This window comes from Podarcis filfolensis (assembly GCF_964270895.1).
Source record: "Podarcis filfolensis genome assembly, chromosome: 6".
In the NCBI taxonomy this organism is placed as follows: domain Eukaryota; kingdom Metazoa; phylum Chordata; class Lepidosauria; order Squamata; family Lacertidae; genus Podarcis; species Podarcis filfolensis.
Genome location: NC_139609.1, coordinates 26,730,009 through 26,752,176, shown reverse-complemented (window position 1 = coordinate 26,752,176; position 22,168 = coordinate 26,730,009). Strand labels below are relative to the sequence as shown.

Genomic DNA, 22,168 nt, shown 5'->3' with positions numbered 1-22,168 from the left:
TGTGTGTGTAGAACTGTAGATATAGATGTAGGGGTGTGTGTTTGTGTGTATGTATGCAGAAGGTAACTATCATAAACTGACAGGCAGCCTTGCCAAACCACTTCCTTGTTATCTTTCCATTCATATAAATAGCTTTGGCCAGGACACCCCATGGGATTTCTGACCATTTCTTTTTTCTTTTTTATTCATTTTTCTTTTTCATTCATTACATACATCTCAATTTCTTAACATTTATTATATATTCCTCCCTCCCTCCCTTCCAGGGCTTCCCCCAACTTCTGCTTCTGGTTTGTTTCTCTTTTCACCCACTTTGCTATCTCCTAACAGAAAAAGTTATTAATAACATAACATCAAGCCTAAAAACTTAAAAATAAAATTAAATACGCTATAATATTTCACTATTTTCTAAACATTTTCTAATACTAATAATGTGAATGTTTATTTAAAACCTGCCATCAAGTCTATTGACTTTCTTTGTTTCTGCAAATATAATATAAATGGTTCCCATTCTTTTTCAAAGTCACTGTTGTCTTTTTCTCTTAATCTATCTGTCATTTTTGCCAGTTTTGCATAGTTCATCAACTTCTCTTGCCATTGTTCTTTATTTGGTATTTCTCCAGTCTTCCAATTTTGTGTAATCAACATTCTTGCTGACCATTCCCTCCCCCCCCACCCCACAGCAGAATCACATGCTATATCACACACAACTTTTGAAACCCCCCTTTTGGGGGTAAAAAACCCCTTCAACATTATTCTTATTTCAAAAAGTCTGTTACATGGCTGTTGGAAAAGACCAAGCCCAAAGCCCTCTCAGGTAGGAGTAGCTGCCCCCCCCCCCAGGTAAAGTCTTGGATTCCCATCAGTCCCTGTGGTGAGGGATGATGGGAGCTATAGTCTGACAATATCTGGCTTCCTCTAAGGCAGGGGTAGGCAATCTAAGGTCCATGGGCAATAAGCAACCCACGGGGGTCGTTTTACCAGCCCACAAGCTGCTCCTGAACCAAGCTGCCCACTCGGAGAGTCCCCATGAGCTGCGCTAAACAGGCATGGGGACTCGCTTCTGTGGTGCCAGAAATTGCGTCTGCGCAGACGCAGACACCGGAAATCGCGTCTGCACAGATGCAGATGCCGGAAATTGCATGCAATCCGGCCCACGGAGAGATCTCTGCTGGAGTGAACCGGCGCATGTGAGGTAAACCTTGCCAACCCCTGCTCTAAGGCAAGCGGAACAGACATGCTTCTTTCTCGCCAAGTACCACACAACATCTGCGACATCGGTACCAGCTGCAAAGTTTACTTTAAATGGCCAAAGAGGAAATTTGCGGCAATAGGAAACTAACCTTTGTAACAACTCTGTAGGTGATGAACGTCTCTAGGGCAGTGATGTGGCTTTCCGGATCGTCAACTGTAATGAAAAGATCCTTTAATTCCGGTTCATCATCAAATTTGTACTGGTTGATCATCGAAGACGGGGATGTGGGCATCAAAGGACTGAATGAATTGACCTCGGTGAGGGAGGCATCCTGTGGACAAAACAAGGCATTTTAAAGTATTGCCACTTACACCAAAATGATACAACTTACTTGTTGCCATCAGCGCTAGTAGTGACTCCTATATTATATCATTGATTTGTCATAGTTTGTGAGGCTAAAATATAGCCAAGGGTTGTACCTCATCTGTGGGGCTTTCACCATAATCCAAAGGAATGTATCATAATCACGACACTATCAGTCTTCAAGACTGTGAGGAAAAGGGGGCATCGACAAGTACTAACCAGAACCATTCCTACCATTAGGCAGTCAGGACCATTCCTACCTTAGGCAGCTATTTTTGAATGTCATGGAAAGTAAGCAAATGGTGAATTATCTTGGCTTGAATCCAAGCAGCGCAAGGGTTTACAATATTAATAGAAAAGGCCATTGTTCATTGAGAAGAGGCTGTAACTGCTGCTTCTCGCTCACCTCAGGGTTTCACAGAAGCCCCTGTGGAGAGGTGACAGTTGGAGGAGGGAGGAGCCACCGCTGGGAACTGGATGATGGCAGAGGTAGTTTTAGGGTAGTGCGACCAACTGGGTGCCCCACTGCGGGGGGGGGGGGTCACAAGAATGCTGCAGAACGGGGTGGGGTGTGGAATGCTAGATTTTAGCATCAAACAGGGCGCCGCTGAGATTTGAGAGCCCAAAGTCCGCCACCGATGCTGCTGCAATGCAGGTCTGTGAAACCTTGCTAAACTACAACTCCCATCTTCCTTGGCCATTTGCCACGCTTGATGGGAGCCGTAGTTCAGCAACAGTTGCAGGAGCAAGGATTCTCCAGCCTGGGTCTTGTATGGCATTGTAAAATGGCCCAATGTGCGATTTAATGGCTCCTAATGGGAGCCATTAACACTTGAAGATTAAATTATTGACTCACTTCTCTCTGGTTAACTGCTTTTTCCATATATAATAAAATATTTTATTCTCAGGCTTTCTCAAAACACTTCTCCAGCATTGCATCCCTGCCCCCCACCGCTGGCACACCAGTCTCAACTAGCTGTTTTTTTTATTGTCAGGCAACACCCAGATCCACAATGGCAATCGCCTTGAAAACTGGCTACTCAGTTATCAATGAAGCAGCAAAAGGGGTGAAAAAGACATATCAATCAACCAGCAAGGCACAATAGCTTTTAATGCCGTGAAAATGCCCTTCAAGTCTGGGATGACTGTGGTGCTTTCCTTGATTTCCAAAGGTCATGCATCTCTGCCTTTTTGTTTCTTTTCGAGCAACAGAACCCCTTTGTACAAAGGAAGCTTAACTTTGCACTGGAAACCACATTTTTACAATGGCTAAAGTGCCAGTATTCCATGCTTTCTTTCCTGGCAGATTATTACAAGATATAAATTGCTAAGTCACACAAAAAGGTGACTTTGCATCCCAAAAGACTCCCTGAGCTGCCATGGGAGCCTTTCTTTGCATTAGGTGGTTGTTTTTAACTTTTCTGACCCACAAACACAAATCACTGCCTCTCTAGGATTAGAGTCAGAGAACCAATGTGGCTAAGGGAATGAGCCATAGATCAGGAACTCCCTGGTGCAGTTCTTTACCACAAACCACAGGGGATGTCCTTCAATGAACTACCTTCTCTCATGTCATATGCAACATGGATAAAATAAGGGTCACACTAGATGTGACTTTATGCATGTCATCCAAAATAATGCTTAGGCAGATCACATCTTTTTTGTTTATAAAGTGCAGCCACAAGGCCCATTCCCAAACTTGATCAGGACCAAAATACTTCAATCTTTTCCCCATGTCAGTTTCTCACCAGAAACCCTCCTTCCCCAGCTGTATCTTCATACTGTGGTACCTCAGGTTGCAGACGCTTCAGGTTACATATGCTTCAGGTTACAGACTCCACTAACCCAGAAATAGTACCTCGGGTTAAGAACTTTGCTTCAGGATGAGAACAGAAAGCACAAATGTGAATGCTATTCCATCTTGCAAGTTCTGGTTGTTTCACAGAGTACTAGCCTTCTGCTTTTGGTACATTTGATCCGCCATAAATGGCTTCAAGGGTATTTTTCAACATCATTTTCTCTTGTTATAGATAATGTAGTTTGTTTGTTTCTCTCTTCAAGTACTTTTTAAAAAAATGATCTTTCCTTTTGTCTCTGTGTGCAGACTTTTGTCTCGTCTTTGGCCTCATCTGCAGTATACATTTAAAGCAGTATTCTAACACTCCATACATTTAAATGGTTTGTCCCCTGTGTGAGCCCATTGATGCTTTCTATGGGTTTCTCACTGAAGGTCCTTCCACATTGCAGACATTTAACTGGTTTCTCCCCTGTGCGAGTTCATTGATGGTAAGTAAGGGAAATACAAAAAACAAAACAAAAAACACTTCTCTTTCTGTTTGTCTCTGTATGAGTTTGTAGACGTACAGTAAGTTCTGACTCCTGAAGCTCTTTGCATATTTGATGCACCTAAATGGTTTATCCCATATGCAAGTTAGTTGATGTGAAGAAGTCAACCCTGACTGAAACCCTTTCAGCCTTCCATTCATCTAAATAGTTTCTGTGTGGTTCTGTTTATGTTTCTTAAATGTTCCACTCTCATTCTTTCCATACTCCATACATTTAAATGGTTTCTCCTGTGTGTGATGGTTTCTCTTTGTCGATGTGAAGTTAGTTGTGCACACTGACTGTAGCACATTCCACAATCCAGACATTTAAGTGGTTTGTTATTCCGAATAAAACTACACATGGCCCCCGACAATTCTGGCCGTCTTCTCCATTGCCTGCTTTCAATTTCTCTTGGACAACCAACATCTCTGCATTTATATTTTTCAAGCAAGCAGATGAGCTCAGACCTGGGCATCAGAGTCTCTCCAGATGTCTCTAAGGGTCCTGGGTGGGAAATCTCAGAGGTTGTGGAGAGGGGCACAGTTAACAACCTGACCCGGGTCAACCATCCACCTTCCTCCTTCCATTCAGATTCAGCCTCATCTTTCCTGAGGAGCTCAGAATCTTAAAACAAGTTGTAGATTCCCAGGTGAACCCATGGCTGGACTCCACATAAGACAGTGTCCTGTGTTCAGATCCTCCAACCTCCAATGCAGCAGCAGCTTCAGCTTGCCCTGGGCATGGTGAGGGGGGTGGAATTTAGCTTCCAGGGAAGAACAGGGGCCAGGAGGAATTGAAACCTTGGGAGAAGCCAAGGCAGCCTGGGAGCCCCTCCAGATATTTTCCTACCAGCACCCCAGATGAAGGGATTCCCCAAAAGGCCACACCTCTCTCCCCACCCCTGCCCAGCTGGGATTTTCTCCCTGGGGATCCACTCAGCCCCCTCAGAGTCTGACCTATGCCCAACGGCCCCATTTGGCACAGCTCACCCCTCAATTATTTTAAGTTTTGATGCCTGCCTTCCTACCTAAACCTCTCTGCTGTGCCTTAACTGTCCTCACTACCATAATACCTCCCTCTCATCATTCGGATCACTTTCTCCTTTGTACCACTCCATTCACCAGCTTTCTCCTGCTTTTCGACTTCTCACTAAGCTTCTTATGCTTACTTTCATGTATTTCCGTGGTCTTCCTTATCTAGATCTACGGTCTCGTCTTTCTTTGTCTGCTGCTGCATGACACTTGTACAGCAAAGCTTCCAAGCTAAAACCTAAACCTTACAGAACCCTTTATATTTCGCAATGGGAGCACAGCTTGGAAATTTAGATGTCTATACCAAAAGTGGGTTTTAAGCCATTTAAAAAAAAATGGCAACGCTTTTAGTTATGTTCCAGTATTTATAATGCCGTATGTTAGCCCTGGACTCCTTTGGGAGAAAAGGTAGAATCTAAATCAAATAGATAATAAATCATCACCATCTATATACCCTGGAACTTTCTTACTGGCCTTCAGTCTCATTTCCCACCCTTTGTTTTTCTGTCCTGCCCCCCTGGCAATGTGTCTTTAAACAGTAAGCCTGCAGGTGGATCTGCTTAATTTTAATATTACTTAAAAGTGATTTGCTCTTTCACTAGTAATTTGCAGCAGTTTATCAAACCCATCAGCTTGCATGTGTCTCCTGCTATCACACAAAGGAGTGGGGGGTAATGGAATAGCAACTTAAATATTTTTATTGGCTCAACTTCAGTGATGCTAATAATAATAATAATAATAATAATAATAATAACAATAATAACAATAACAACAACAACAACAATAACAATAACAATAACAATAACAACAACAATAATAAATTGATTATTTATACCCCACCCATCTGGCTGGGTTTCCCTAGGCACTCTGGGCGGCTCCCAACAGAATATTAAAAACACGATAAAACATCAGACAGGGTTGTCTTCATATGTCTTCTAAAAGTCAGATAGTTGTTTATTTCCTTGACATCTGATGGGAGGGACTTCTCGCAGTGAAGGAACTGCCAGAAGGCCCTCGGTGCTGGACCTTAGTGTCCGGGCAGAATGATGGGGGTGGAGACTCTCCTTCAGGTATACAGGGCCAAGGCCGTTTTGGGCTTTAAAGGTCAGCACCAACACTTTGAATTATACTTGGAAATGTCCTGGGAAGCCAATGTAGGTCTTACAAGACTGGTGTTATATGGTCTCAGCGGCCACCCCCAGTCACCAGTCTGGCTGCCGCATTCTGGATTAATTGCGGGTCACCTTCTAAGTTGAGTGGGATCAATTCCAATCTGTTACCTCCAAGGATGTGGACAGGCTGCTTGGACGAGTGAAACCACCCACCTGTCTCCTGGATCCTTGCCCATCCTTGCTTATAAAAGCTAGCCGGGAAGGACTGGGTGATGGGCTTCGTGGGGTGGTGAATGCTTCCCTCCGTGAGGGAGCCTTCCCAGACCCGCTGAAAGAGGCGGTTATTAAACCGCTTCTTAAAAAACCATCTTTAGATGCGGCCACGATGGCCAACTATCGTCCAGTCTCAAATCTTCCATTATTGGGCAAGGTAATTGAGCGAGCGGTTGCCGAACAACTCCAGGCACGCCTAGAAGAAGCGGACCATTTGGATCCCTTTCAGTCGGGATTCAGGCCTCATCATGGGACTGAAACTGCCTTGGTCGCACTGGTTGATGATCTCCGGCGGGCTAGGGACAAAGGTGAGAGCTGTTTCCTAGTTCTGCTGGATCTCTCAGCGGCGTTTGATACCATCGACCATAACATCCTTCTGGACCGTCTTCAGGGGCTGGGAGCTGGGGGCACTGTCATACAGTGGTTCCGCTCCTTCCTCCTGGGCCGTGTTCAGAAAGTGGTGGGGGGGGATGAGTGTTCAGACCCCTGGGCTCTCACTTGTGGGGTGCCTCAGGGTTCTGTCCTCTCCCCCATGCTTTTCAACATTTACATGCAGCCGCTGGGAGAGATCATCAGGAGGTTTGGGCTGGGTGTTCATCAGTATGCGGATGATACCCAGCTCTACCTCTCTTTTAAATCAGAACCAGTGAGGGCGGTGAAGGTCCTGTGTGAGTGTCTGGAGGCGGTTGGAGGATGGATGGCGGCTAACAGATTGAGGTTGAATCCTGACAAGACAGAAGTACTGTTTTTGGGGGACAGGAGGCGGGCAGGTGTGGAGGATTCCCTGGTCCTGAATGGGGTAACTGTGCCCCTGAAGGACCAGGTGCGCAGCCTGGGAGTCATTTTGGACTCACAGCTGTCCATGGAGGCACAGGTCAAATCTGTGTCCAGGGCAGCTGTTTACCAGCTCCATCTGGTATGTAGGCTGAGACCCTATCTGCCTGCGGACTGTCTCGCCAGAGTGGTGCATGCTCTGGTTATCTCCCGCTTGGACTACTGCAATGCGCTCTACGCCAAGGGCCTTCTGGCGGTTCCCTCATTGCGAGAAGCAAAGCTACAGGGAACCAGGCAGAGGGCCTTCTCGGTAGTGGCGCCCGCCCTGTGGAACGCCCTTCCAGCAGATGTCAAAGCGATAAACAACTACCTGACATTCAGAAGACATCTTAAGGCAGCCCTGTTCAGGGAAGTTTTTAACGTGTGATATTTTACTGTATTTTTGGTTTCTATGGAAGCCGCCCAGAGTGGCTGGGGAGGCCCAGCCAGATGGGCGGGGTATAAATAATAAATTATTATTATTATTATTATTATTATTATTATTAGGCAGCTCCACATAGAGCGCATTGCAGTAGTCCAAGCGGGAGATAACTAAAGCATGCACCACTCTGGCGAGACAGTCTGCGGACAGTTAGGGTCTCAGCCTGCGTACCAGATGGAGCTGGTAGACAGCCTCCCCAGACACAGAATTAACCTGTGCCTCCAGGGACAGCTGTGAGTCCAAAATGGTTGCATACCTGGCCCTTCAGGGGCACAGTTACCCCATTCAGGACATGGATATAACACATTTTGGGCACAATCCTATGATCCTGAGATGGCATTCCAAAGGCCATGGGAGATTGTGGATCTCCCTCTCTGTGGGTGGAAAGGGAGGCCCGTCCCAGACACATGGAAAGAACTACCCACATTGCTCCTCTGCTATCAGCCTCCCAATGGTAGAGAGGAAATGTGGGGGCAGTTCTGAGTGTTGGGGTGGCTTTGCATACTCCCCCCGACCTGCTTCCAGAACGAACCCTAGAACTGGCATGCTTCTGTTGAGAGAGTCAGAACATACAGGGTTAAGAGTTCTGAGTGATGACGCCTCACATTCTGAGGGCGGGCAGAGAACACGGAAGGGGCGTGGATCTCTGTGTGTTTGCCAGTCTGTGTCTTTGCTCTAAGGAGAAAGGAGCAACATGGGCGAACTCTCACCGGGAAGATTTACGATGTGTTGATCTGTACGGAATAAAGACTTTAAGATAAGGAGAGCTGCGTGTCAGCCTGAGTTATTGCCACCACACGACAGAACGTTTCAAGCTTATACATCCGCTGTGTGTTTACTCTGCTGAGTCAAAGGTCTTCGGAAGGGCCAGCTGATGAGGCGCAGGGAAGTGTGCCGGACCCCTGGACTAAATTGACTCTCACATTCCAATAAAGATATGCAACGTTCGTGCGTGTGAGAGGGCTGCAGCCAAAGGCCAGCAAGGAGAAGCTGGTGCCAGCAGAAGCGAAGGGAGCTCGCTGGGAAGTGGAAACTGCAGCCAAAGCCAGCCAGGAGTTCGCTGGGAGGAGCTGAGATCTACCGGACCGGGAGGTACCTGTAAGTAAGCTGGGCCCCCGGGGAGACATGGCAGACAGCCAGAAGTCGCGTACAATCCCTTTTGAAGAGGCAGACGGGAAGGAGCCCTGGGGAGAGTGGCAGGCACTGAGAGGAGTGGGAGCCACATCAGAGGGGGCCAGACGCCAGCCTGAGGGACGTCCAGGAGGGGCTGAGGAACGCCCAGAAAGCCCAAAGTGGGCTAAAGCCGTGTCTGAAAGCTGCAGCGATGCTTTGACACGCCAGAGAGATGAGCAGCCGTGTGCAGGGAAGCTGCTGAAAGCTGGAAAGAGGAAAGCAGTGGCAAGCTGTTCCTCTGGAGGCTTTGCACCTAAGTTTGGGGGTGCAGGCCAGAAAGGCCATTCCAAGGGTCTTGAGAGTGCCCAGGCTGTTTGGCAGGAGCTGGAGGGGGTTTGCAGAGAAACCACAGAGCTGGAAGCCAAAAGCCATTTTCCCAACGGCAGAAAAGCCTCAAGGAGGAGTGCTGCTGGAAAGGTTGGGGGGGCAGACAAGACCAAAGGCAAAGTTGCAAAGTTTTCCACTCGGAGATGTTTTGCTTGCGGTTCTCCGGAGCACCTGCGCCGAAGCTGTCCACAGCGAAACAAAGGGCAGGAAGGTCCCAAGGACATTTCCCATGGGAACCAGGCGGGTTTCCATGGCAACTGGGCCTGCAGAGGGAGCAGGCGTGAGAAACAAGAGACGTTGACTGCTTCGATGGCTATTTTGGAAAACACCACCTGCAACGAGAGCTCCAAGGTCGGGAGGAGCAGGAAGTCAGTTGCTAAGGCAACAAAGAAGGACAACTCCAGTGGGGGGAGGGTCCTACGTTGGGTTGTTGACTCAGCTGCGAATGCCCATCTGGTATCAGCGCCACCTGATGGACAAATGTGGAACTGCAAGGCTGTTTCAACTGAGAAAACTGTTAGATTTGCTACAGGTGCACAGGGCCGTGTAACCCATATTTCTAACTTGTTCGTCTCTTTTTTACAGGCTGAATTGAAGGTTTATGTTCTCCCTGAGTTAAAGCATTGCTTACTGTCTGTACCTTCTCTTTTACAGGAGGGATATTCTGTGAGTTTTGAAAAAAATGTTTGTACCATTTCCAGAGGTGGAGAGCAACTGGTACGTGTTGAGAGAAATCAGAACAATCTCTTTGTTCTGGAATCACCTCTAGAGGGAGGGGGCACACTCATGTGTCGTGTGCTTGCGTGTGGCACAAGAGGATGTCACATGGGTCCTGCGAGGACGTCCAGATGTTATCAGAGTGCACCAAAGGTTGCAAGGTAAAAGAGTGTGGGAAACCTTTGAATTGCAAGGCTTGCAGGAAAGCCAGAAACAAGGGATTTGATGATCCCAGAGTGGAGAGGGTGACCACAAGGCCTTTTGAGCTTGTGCACGCAGACCTTATAGGTATGCCACAGCCAAGTCTGGGCAAGGCCAAGTGTCTGCTGGTGCTGACAGATGATTATACTAGGAACGCATGGGCTTTCACGCTGAAAGCTAAGGAGGAAGCAGCGCAACTGATCAAAGATTGGGTTGCAGAGGTGGAACAGAGGTTCTCCACCAAGGTGCAAGGTTTCCAGTTTGACCGTGGTTCTGAGGTCACTGGGTCTGCTCTAAAGGGTTTCTTTCGCCAGAGGGGGATACGTCACAAGGTGACTTCTCCTCAGAAGAGTGGCGTGGCAGAGCTTAGGAGTAAAGCCCTGGTTCGAGCATCCGAAATCCTACTGGATGACTCTGGTTTGCCTCACAGTTTTTGGGGGGAGGCGGTAAAAACGGCCAATTTCTCGATGAACAGGTGCTACAATGCAGTGGTAGGTGACACCCCGTATTTCCTGCTTCATCGGCAGAAGCCGCTTGTGCATTTCTTTCGCACTTTTGGTTGCAGGGCCATGGTGCCTGTACCAAAGTGGTTGCAGCAAGAAGGTGGTCCAAGGTACCAGGAAATGATCTTCTGTGGGTATGAACCCACGACCAAGGGGTGGAGGTTCGCATACCCAGAAGGTGATCAGACCAAGCTTCTGGTCAGCAAGCATGCTGAGTTCAAAGAGCAGCAGGGAAATAGGTCAAGGCGCAAAGTCAGCCATGACGCTGTCTCAGATTGTCTGTCTGAATCCGAACCTGAGCAGGAGGGAGAGCCAGGTAATGGTGATCTGGTCGATGATCAGGATCAGGACCAGGGGGAGGCGTCTCCACAGGTTGTTAAGGGAGTGTCCAAGAGTGAGCCCTCATCTCCTGTGCGCATAATGGAGAAAGCTCACAGACGTGTCAAGTCAGAGGGGGAGTCTTCTGATGAGGAAGACGCACAAGCTGGCCCCAGTGGGTCAGGAGAGGAACCCCAGTTTGTGCCCAGACGGTCTTCAAGGGCAACAAAGGGGATTCCACCTGAGAGGTTTCAGGTCTCAAATGCGTGGGTTGGTTTCGCACAGTGCGAACCTGAGGTTTGTGAGGTTCAACAGGTGCCTAACAATGATGCCAGGAAGGGGCGGAAGGCAATGGGGAAGGTGTTGAACACTCAGAGGTCCCCTCAGAACGTGATTCGAGAGGGGGTGTTGAGAGAGTCAGAACATACAGGGTTAAGAGTTCTGAGTGATGACGCCTCACATTCTGAGGGCGGGCAGAGAACACGGAAGGGGCGTGGATCTCTGTGTGTTTGCCAGTCTGTGTCTTTGCTCTAAGGAGAAAGGAGCAACATGGGCGAACTCTCACCGGGAAGATTTACGATGTGTTGATCTGTACGGAATAAAGACTTTAAGATAAGGAGAGCTGCGTGTCAGCCTGAGTTATTGCCACCACACGACAGAACGTTTCAAGCTTATACATCCGCTGTGTGTTTACTCTGCTGAGTCAAAGGTCTTCGGAAGGGCCAGCTGATGAGGCGCAGGGAAGTGTGCCGGACCCCTGGACTAAATTGACTCTCACATTCCAATAGCTTCTTCCCTTTCCAGCTCTTCTACCTTCCAACCTGATGGACGCAAAACCAGCAGGGCTTCTGGCCGTTCCGGTGCCACAAATCATCTCCGAACCACCCTCATGACTTCCTTCTGCCCAAGGGCACATTGACACCATACTTTTCAAGAACATGGCTTCCTCCAAACAAGCCTGGGAACTGTAGTTTAAGGGTGCTGGAAAATGGGACTCAGATATGCATGCCTAGAGCGCTTCACCATCAAACTCCTTACTGCCTTTAATCAGGTCTTTTTTCAGCCAGAACTCGCCAGAACTTAGTTCCGGCACCTCTTTTTCTAGAAAAACAGCACTGCCTTTAAGTATATAAGTTTCATATACAGTGGTACCTCGAGTTAAGAACTTAATTCGTTCTGGAGGTCCGTTCTTAACCTGAGGTACTACTTTAGCTAATGGGGCCTCCCGCTGCCGCCGCACGATTTCTGTTCTCATCCTGAAGCAAAGTTCTTAACCCGAGGTACTATTTCTGGGTTAGCGGAGTCTGTAACCTGAAGCGTCTGTAACCCGAGGTACCACTGTACTCGTATCCTGCAGATGGATGATTTAAGTCTGAAAGAATTGCTGAAAGCCACACAGCATAGTGAGTTTATGGCAGAGGTGAAATTTAAACTGGTAACTTTAAATTTCATAATATATACTCTTAGCTGCAGAGCCACACTGGCTCCAAAGGCAGAAAAGGGATAAATTGGCATAAGTTGTTCCCCGGTGCCAGCTAGATTTCAAAGCAGATGTCTGACACAGATAAACCATAAAAGCAGCCCTCTGCAGAGCACTTTTGTAACCTTTTAAAACATATTAGTCCAAGTTCTTTATACAGAATATAAAAGTCCGGGAATCTAATGCCTATCAGGAATGATGACAAAGGGTGATGGCCTACATTATTATCTTCCCAGGCACCTTCCAAGCTTTCTAAACACCAGGGGCACCATTAGGCCACACAGCCAGGTACTTGCTAAAATCACATGTGCTTTATGTTTATGCTTTGAGTAATAATCTGGATTATTACACTTGACAGTTTTAAGATTCTCATTTTTCACCATTTAGGGAGCTGTTTTATTTCCATTGTGCAAGCTGCGAAAAATGATATATGAAGTCAATTTACCTCCAGGTACTCATGCACTAGAAAAATAATGTTTTGGTTAGGCAGCAAACTTTGCAGATGAATACATAGAGGGGGCATGGAAACGGAGGCATTTCCTTCATATTAATATTGATTTCATAGGAAATCTTTTATTAATGTTCAGAAAAACCGGTTTATGAAAATAAAATAAAAAGTAAATACTGACCAGGAAACAATGAGAAGGCTGCTTCCCTTTCAATATCACTATACCACAGTGTACCAATATCAGAAAATGGTATTCTGACACAGGAATGGCTAAAAATCTTAGTGAAGACTTAGTGAAGATGGGAAGCTAGCGACTCCCATCAGCCTCAGTGAGCATGGTCAACGGTCAAGGATGATGGGTACTGTAGTCAGTGTTAGATATATAAGCTAGGTGCCAAATAGCTCCTTAAACCAGGGTTGCAGTAGCCAAAAAGGATTGCTTAGTTGGCATTTTGGGGCCAGGCGGCTTGAAAGTTGCATTTTTCAATACGAAGTTTTGGTTCCTGAAATTCATTCCGATTCTGCAGATAAAAGATAACTGATAAAATTCCACAGGCTGTGGTATTAGTGTGTGAAAACGGTCAAGATCCAAGGATGTACCGTGCCATATTAGAAGCAAAAAAACTTGTTTTGATGAATTGGAAGAGCCACAAAAAGATCCCATTGAGCACATGGGTTGACAACATGGACAGACTAGTTACATACGAACAAATTGCATATCGACGCAAATTGAGAATGGATAAATATGAAGAAATCTGGAAGGAATACTTAGGCGACAAGGCAGAAAATGGTGGGAAGTAGGGGGAGGAGAGAGGGGGAAATATTGTTAAAAGGGTGTAGTTATAGGTATATCAGTACAGTGGTATCTCAGGTTAAGTACTTAATTCGTTTCGGAGGTCTGTTCTTAACCTGAAACTGTTCTTAACCTGAAGCACCACTTTAGCTAATGGAGCCTCCTGCTGCCGGAGCATGATTTCTGTTCTCATCCTGAATCAAAGTTCTTAACCTGAAGCACCATTTCTGGGTTAGCAGAGTCTGTAACCTGAAGCGTATATAACCTGAAGCGTATGCAACCTGAGGTACCACTGTACTCAAATCTGAATTGTTAAATTGTATTATTAGTGTTGTTGTGGTATTTGTTGTGTGTGTTTTTTGTGGTTGCAGTCGGTATTAAAAATAAATAAATAATTTTTTTTTAAAAAAAAAAAAAGCTCCAAGGATCCCCAGGCATGCACCTCAGATGGTGGAGATGTCAGACACCCTACTAGCACCTACAACTAGAAACTACAACTAATCCAGAATGCGGCAGCTAGACTGGTGACTGGGGGCGGCCGCCGAGACCACATAACACCGGTCTTGAAAGACCTACATTGGCTCCCAGTACGTTTCCGAGCACAATTCAAAGTGTTGGTGCTGACCTTTAAAGCCCTAAACGGCCTCGGCCCAGTATACCTGAAGGAGCGTCTCCACCCCCATCATTCTGCCCGGATGCTGAGGTCCAGCGCCGAGGGCCTTCTGGCGGTTCCCTCATTGCGAGAAGCAAAGCTACAGGGAACCAGGCAGAGAGCCTTCTCGGTAGTGGCGCCCGCCCTGTGGAACGCCCTCCCATCGGATGTCAAAGTGATAAATAACTACCTGACATTCAGAAGACATCTTAAGGCAGCCCTGTTCAGGGAAGTTTTTAATCTGTGATATTTTAGTGTATTTTTGGTTTTCTATGGAAGCCGCCCAGAGTGGCTGGGGAAACCCAGCCAGATGGGCGGGGTACAAATAATAAATTATTATTATTATTATTATTATTATTATTATTATTATTATTATTAGCACCTGGAAATCTTCACTTGGTCGCAAGTGGCTGATAGCCAGGGCAAAATGCACCTGGAGCCTGCCAAATTTTGAATGCTGGCTATAGTCTAATGCATCTGGAGAATGCCAAGATGGGGAAGGTTCCTATTAATTTCCATGGAGGCTCTCACAATCTGGGACTTCTTGTGTGCAACACACAAATTTGTACAAAGTGTGGGGAAGGGTGTGATTTGCAGTAGTGGGCACAGGGATGGCTAAGGAGAAGAAATGAAGGTCTTTCTCTCCCCCCCCCTCTCTCTCTCTCTCTCTCACACACACACACACACACACACACACACACCTACCTATTTCAGCCCATCCACTTCCCCCAAATTCACTTGACAGAATCTGCTCCTGTTCTGAAGGAATTTGGAATCAGCATATTCAAGTATTAAATTGTTGCCTTCCAGTGTTTACCCCATCGCCACCCAAAGAGGATTCTGTACACAGAGCAGAAGCAGAAATATTATTTCAGCATTAGCCGGATGTATTTTTAAACATTAGGAGAAGTGTACAATTCATAAATGATTCATTAATGCCTCTTAGGCGTCTATTCAGGAGCAAATCTAGCAGTCAAATCTAAGATGCTGACATTTGGATTTTTCACTCCATAAATTTCTGTCATAAACAGATCTGTGAACACGGGTTTTCAAGAATGAAAAATGTGTGTCGTCTCCTACAGCTGCTCTGTGAATGCTCTTCTGCTTAATTTGTAGAAAGGCAGCAGGGGTTGAATGTTTGCCATTTCAAACAGCTGGTTTTGAACCAGTAACTGGTGAACTACAGTAGCCTGGAACAGTTTTACCTCACAGACTGATCATGGAAGTAACGTAATTCTTTTGTGTTCCAAGGTGCCACCTTTTGATTGCCAAATTCTCTCAAGCCCCAAATGGCTTTAATTCTGGCCATGCGAACGGTTCGAAGTCTTCTACAAACTTCCTGCTTCAGGACAGCCATCGGTCATAAATATCCTGCTCATGGTTTCAAATTTCTTCTGCCACATGGCTCTTTAGGGTTTTGTTTTTGCTCCTTTCCCAACTAACAGGCTTGCCTTTACAAGCTTCCACTCTTTTCTCAATATTTCCCATTCTCCTGCCCTGAAGCATAGACAATTACTTGGACAACTAGGGTTAACATGACCCTACACAAACACACACACGACAGTGCAAAGGGGTTGTGGGTAATGTGAACTAATCCCACCACACATACCAATGCGTCTGGTCGCTACACACATGCCTGCCATCCACAGGTTTGGAGCACACTGAAAGGGACTCTATCCTTGAATTATGCACACACAGCTCTTCCACACAAAGGAACACTCTGGCCTCATCTAGGTTCCCCTTTAAAGCCCTAAATGGCCTCGGCCCTGTATACTTGAAGCGTCTCCACTCCCATCCTTGAGCCTGGACACTGAGGTCCAGCTCCAAGGATCTTCTGGAGGTTCCCTCATTGAGAGAATGAAGTTACAGGGAACCAGGCAGAGGGCCTTCTCGGCAGATGTGCCCTCCCCATAGATGTCAAAGAGATAAATAACTATGCAGCTTTAAGAAGACATCTGAAGGCAGTTTTTAATGTTTTATTATGCCTTAAATTTGTTGGAAAAAGGGACTTGCTGATCAGAAGGTTGGCGGTTTGAATCCCCGCAATGGGGTGAGCTCCCGTTGCTCGGTCCCTGCTCCTGCCAACCTAGCAGTTCGAAAGCACGTCAAAGTGCAAGTAGATAAATAGGTACCGCTCCAGCGGGAAGGTAAACGGTGTTTCCATGCACTGCTCTGGTTCGCCAGAAGCGGCTTAGTCATGCTGGCCACATGACCCGGAAACTGTACACTGGCTCCCTTGGCCAATAAAGCGAGATGAGTGCCACAACCCCAGAGTCGGCCATGACTGGACCTAATGGTCAGGGGTTCCTTTACCTTTACCTAAATTTGTTGGAAGCCACCCAGAATGCCTGGGGCAACCCAGTCCAATGGGTGAGGTACAAATAAAATAACAACAACAATAATAATAGCCTGCACTAGATGATGCTTGTAGTCCCTTCCAATTCTACAACTCTATGATTCTATGCTCTTTTAATGCATGAGGGGCTGCCAGGAAAACCCCTCCATGACTTCTCTTTGGCCTATTTGAGCATGGCAGTGTGCAGATCCTAACAATCTGTAGCCTGCCTGCTCACTAAAACTAGGAGCACATTATCAGCTGAACACACAGCGAGATCGTCCCCATCGTTCTCCATCTCAAGTCACACTTGCACATTGCTGTGCATAGCAGGGATGTCTTCACTGAATACACATTGGCTGCTAGGCTTCTTCACCTCTGCAACTCACCTCGACTCATATGCACGAAGCTGTCATACGTGCATGCGCAAAGTCTGCCTCAAATGTATACACCTCAAAGTAATGTGCCCTATACCTTCAAATCAGATGGAAACTGGCCTAAGGGGAAATGCACCAGACAGCAGTGTTTATCAAGGAACTACGACAGGCTTCCTCAAACTTGGCCCTCCAGATGTTTTGAGACTGCAATTTCCATCATCCCTGACCACTGGTCCTGCTAGCTAGGGATCATGGGAGTTGCGGGCCAAAAATACCTGGAGGGCCGAGGCTGAGGAAGCCTGAACTATGAACTATAGATGTGGATTGTGGCTAGTATTATGGCTTCAAATACCAGAGGTGGGAGTGCACTGAGTCAGAATAAAACAGAAATATGTACACAGTCTAAGAGCTTCCAAGGAAGTTCTCCTTTGCATCTCTTCAATATCTGAATTTCATTTAGTTTGGCTATAGGAGATGGCCTTCTCAGTGGCTTGGGAATTCTCTCCCTAGGAAGACCTGTCTCACTTGCTTCTGAAGACCTTCTGAAGACCAAAGTACAGCTTTCTCTTCTATCAGGCATTTTTTTTCTGCCAATTTGTGAAATATTCTACATTTCCAGTTTTCTTTACTTGATTTATACCTGTCTGCTGTTTTATCTTAAACTTGTTTCGGGGCTTTATATTTTTTTTATTGTATATTATGAAGCTGTACCTAAATCTATTTGTAAGCCAGCTCGATTTCTTCTTTTAATGGAAAGAAAGGGTAGAAATAGTTTAACATATAAATAATAACAATAAAATAGTTACAGACTGACCTGACTTGACCCAGGCTAGTGCCGCAGGCATTCCTACCTAGTGGCAGGGCTCCTGATGTTTGGATCAGAGAAAGAGATTCAAATGCACACGCTGCCATTTAACAAACTTCAGAAACACAAAACGACTGTTAGTCACTAATTTCTTCTCAATGAAATATGCCATGATTAATTTACCATCACGCGTTTCAGCAAGAATTTGCAGTTCCGCATTTGGTGCTCGCCATGAGCCTTTCGAACCAAACTCTGACCTTAAAAACTAAATTCTTTGCCTGAGAATATATAACAGTGGTGGTTAGCACTTTAGAATGTATGAAGCCCCTTTAAATGTGTTGTAGGAGGGGGGATTATTGGTTTGTTATTGTTCTTACTTTTACTATGTATTCTGAGGTTCTTTTTTGTAATTTTATCTTGAGATCTGCGGATGAAGGGCAGTACAGTGGTACCTTGGTTCTCAAACACCTTGGTATTCAAACAACTTGGAACCCAAACACTGAAAACCTGGAAGTAAGTGTTCTGGTTTGCAAACTTTTTTCAGAAGCCGAATGTGCTTTCATTTTGAGTGTTACGCTGGGGTCTGTCTGTTTTTGCTATTTATTATGCGTTTTTGTATTTGTGGCTCTTTTGTTTTGTTTTAGTGACGGTGTGGAACCCTGTTCAGCTACTGATTGATTGATTGATTGATTGTGTGACTGCAGTACATTGTTTATTGCTTTGATTTTATGGATCGATGGTCTCATTAAAGAGTAAAATTCATGTTAAATTGCTGCTTTAGGGGTTGTTTTTAAAAGTCTGGAACAGATTAATCCATTTTGCATTACTTTCTATGGGAAAGTGCACCTTGGTTTTGGAATGCTTTGGTTTTGGAACGGACTTCCGCAGATGAAGGCTGGTATACAATTTCACTTACTGACTAAAGAAGTATCAATAACAACAATAATACAAAGCATCAGGCTATAACCCTTAGGAAGGAACACAGTCAGGCCACTAGTCCATCAAGTTCAGTATTGTCTACAGTGGTACCTCGGGTTACATACGCTTCAGGTTACATATGCTTCAGGTTACAGACTCTGCTAACCCAGAAATAGTACCTCGGGTTAAGAACTTCGCTTCAGGATGAGAACAGAAATCGTGCTCTGGCAGCGCGGCAGCAGCAGGAGGCCCCATTAGCTAAGGTGGTGCTTCAGGTTAAGAACAGTTTCAGGCTAAGAACGGACCTCCGGAACGAATTAAGTACTTAACCCGAGGTACCACTGTACTTGGATTGGCAGCCACTCTCCAGAATTTCAGTCAGGGAATCTCCCTCAGAGCTACCTAACATGGAGGTTAGAGTGTATCCAATCTTCAATGTGCATTCCTCCTGATTTGTTTGTGGGGAGGTTATATGCTATCTGCATTTGTCCTTCTGCATTTGCTAGCAGGGCATTTATACACCCTCCTGTTAATCATGGCATTTGGCCCAGAAATACAGGCAACGACCAATTTATGCACGTCTAATTGACGTGCGACCGCCTCATTGCACTGAACCCGGAAGCGACTTTTAAAATGGCAAAATAGCCCAGAAAGGGCAAGAAAGGCACAAAAACAGCGCCTAGCAATCCCCCCAGCCTTTGCAAGCGCAATCCCAGGAGCCCTTCACCAATTGTTGAGGCCTGTGGAGAGTTGGAGTTTGAGCAAAGAGGTTTGGAGGGAGCGATTGCCACCATTCGTGCCCAGCTGGTAAGTGCTGCTGGTTTTTAAGGGTTTTTCCAAGGGTTTCCAGAGGGTGTTTGCAGGATCTGCCAATGGCGTTTCAAATATACGCAGTTTCACTGCATGTGTGGTGCCTCAGAACATAACCCCTGCATGAGATGGGAGTTGCCTGTTCCTCGCTTAGTCTTCTTCAGATCCACATGCAACAGCTCCCTTTCCATGAAACTTAAGAGACCCCCATCACTCAAGTCCTATTGTGGAGCAGGGAGTCTATTTCATCACTATGGTCAATGGAGCAGACAGAAGCCACTCCAAGACTATCCCCTCTTCCAAATGGCAGTGAATGAAATAAACCCTCTCCTAAACTGCAAGAAGGAGGGAATGCAGGTGCTTCGTGAAGTTGTGCTTAGCCATCAAGTAGGTGGAAGCTTCTATATGCCTGATGTCTTTGTCCATGGAGTTTTCTTGGCAGGGATACTGGAGTGGCTTGCCGGTTCCTGCTCCAGGTGGATCACGATTGGTCAAAACTCTCCACTATGACCTGTCCACCTTGGGTGGCCCTGCGCGGCATAGCTCAAAGCTTCTCTGAGTTATTCAAGCCCCTTCACTACAGCAAGGCAGTGATCCATGAAGGGGAAGTGAGAGCTGGACCATAAAGAAGGCTGATCACCGAAGAATTGATGCTTTTGAATTCTGGTGCTGGAGGAGACTCTTGAGAGTCCCATGGACTGCAAGAAGATCAAACCTCTCCATTCTTAAGGAAATCAGCCCTGAGTGCTCACTGGAAGGACAGATCCTGAAGCTGAGGCTCCAATACTTTGGCCACCTCATGAGAAGAGAAGACTCCCTGGAAAAGACCTTGATGTTGGGAAAGATGGAGGGCACAAGGAGAAGGGGATGACAGAGGACGAGATGGTTGGACAGTGTTCTCAAAGCTACCAGCATATGTCTGACCAAACTGCGGGAAGCAGTGGAAGACAGGAGTGCCTGGCGTGCTCTGGTCCATGGGGTCACGAAGAGGCGGACACGACTAAACGACTAAACAACAGGTGGGAGTAGCACAAGAGATTTGTAATAGCTTCTGCTTGCTTCAAAGCCCAGAGCACGATGGAGCATCCTTCCTGTATCCCATATTTCTGGCTGCAAACCAGACTTGGGAGAGAGAAGCAGTCAGTGGTGGCCACAAATTACGGCTGATTAGTGAACCAAAAGGCAAGATTTGTGGATCCCTGCTACAACACCATGGAGAATGGTGGGATGAGGATTGGGAAGAGGTGGGTTCTAATCCTGGAATAAGCTCATAAAGATCACTCAATGGTCTTGGGCAGGCATAGGCAAACTCGGCCCTCCAGATGTTTAGGGACTACAACTCCCATGACCCCTAGCTAACAGGGCCAGTGGTCAGGGATGATGGGAGTTGTAGTCCCAAAACATCTGGAGGACTGAGTTTGCCTGTGCCTGGTCTTGGGTAAGTCACTCATCCCTTTCATGAGAATAACTTGCACCAGAAAAAAAAGGAATAATCCCATTTCTTCCACACTCAACTGCTGGGAAAGACCATGAGTTATCAGAAGTTCTAAACGGCCTTGTATACCTGAAGGAGCGTCTCCACCCCCATCATTCAGCCCGGACATTGAGGTCCAGCTCCGAGGGCCTTCTGGCAGCTCCCACACTGCGATAAGCCAAGTTACAGGGAACCTGAGAAGGGGCCTTCTCAGTGGTGGCGCCCACCCTGTGGAATGCCCCCGCATCAAATATTAAGGAGATGAGTAATTATATAATGTTTAGGAAACATCTGAAGGCAGCCCTGTATAAGGAAGCTTTTTAATGTTTGATGTTTTATTATGTTTTTATATGTTCTGGAAGCCGCACAGAGTGGATGGGTCAACCCTGTCAGATGGGTGAGATTATTATTATTACTTACAAAGTATGATTATTTGAAAGAACTCATGGCCTAAATTAGGGACACTGCAGAGTCTCCACACCCTCCTCTCATGTCTACCAGATATGGAGAAACAACATGATGCTCCTGATCCATGTGATTAGCACCAATTATTAAAGCAAAGAGAAAATTAGTCATCACAAGAAGTCTGCTTTCCACACTAGTCTCATGGCAAGTATAAAGTATCCTGCAAAACCCCTCCTGACCTATGTTGTTTGCAGGTATCTTTTGCAACATGTAACTGACACAACAATAGCGCACATTGGTGGGGGATTTATACTGGGTCATCCACACATCATTTCATTTTATTAGTTGTTCTGAATGCTTTCTCAGTGTTATCACATCATTGCCATCTGGTGGGGCATTCCTGCACTATAGCACAGCAAAAGCAAGGGGAAAATAAAAAATAAAACCAGAATATTTGTGGTATAAAAAGTTAGGGGATGTGCACTGATTGGAAATGAAACTATAACCACACTCGCATCATACATTTAAAGCGCTAAAGCACTTTAAGCAATCATGGCTTCCTGCAAGGAATTCTGGGAAGTGTAGTTTGTAAAGGGAGAAGAGGGTTGTTACAACACCCCTAATACCCTCCCAGAGCTGCAATTCCCAGAGTTCTGTGGCAAGAAAAACTGACAGCTAAATTGTAGCTCTGCAGTTGGGCGCGGGGGAGAATAGGAGCCTTCTAAGAACTTTCACGGGACACAGGTGGCGCTGTGGGTTAAACCACAGAGCCTAGGACTCGCCGATCAGAAGGTCGGCGGTTCGAATCCCTGCGACGGGGTGAGCTCCCGTTGCTCAGTCCCTGCTCCTGCCAACCTAGCAGTTCGAAAGCACGTCAAAAT

The 22,168-nt window shown here is 46.2% G+C and overlaps 1 protein-coding gene and 1 long non-coding RNA gene across 2 annotated transcripts in view; both read right to left on the bottom strand.

Annotated features, from left to right (window-relative positions):
• LOC310765611 overlaps positions 1 to 22,168 on the bottom strand; it is a 377,156-nt gene that overhangs the window by 50,430 nt on the left and 304,558 nt on the right. The gene's annotated exons all lie outside the window — the stretch shown is intronic.
• Positions 1 to 22,168, bottom strand: part of SNX7 (sorting nexin 7) — a 52,760-nt gene that overhangs the window by 29,016 nt on the left and 1,576 nt on the right. Inside the window, exon 2 of the mRNA XM_083620711.1 lies at positions 1,341 to 1,523. Coding sequence (XP_083476837.1) covers positions 1,341 to 1,523 — 183 coding nt within the window. The remainder of the gene's footprint in view (positions 1 to 1,340; positions 1,524 to 22,168) is intronic.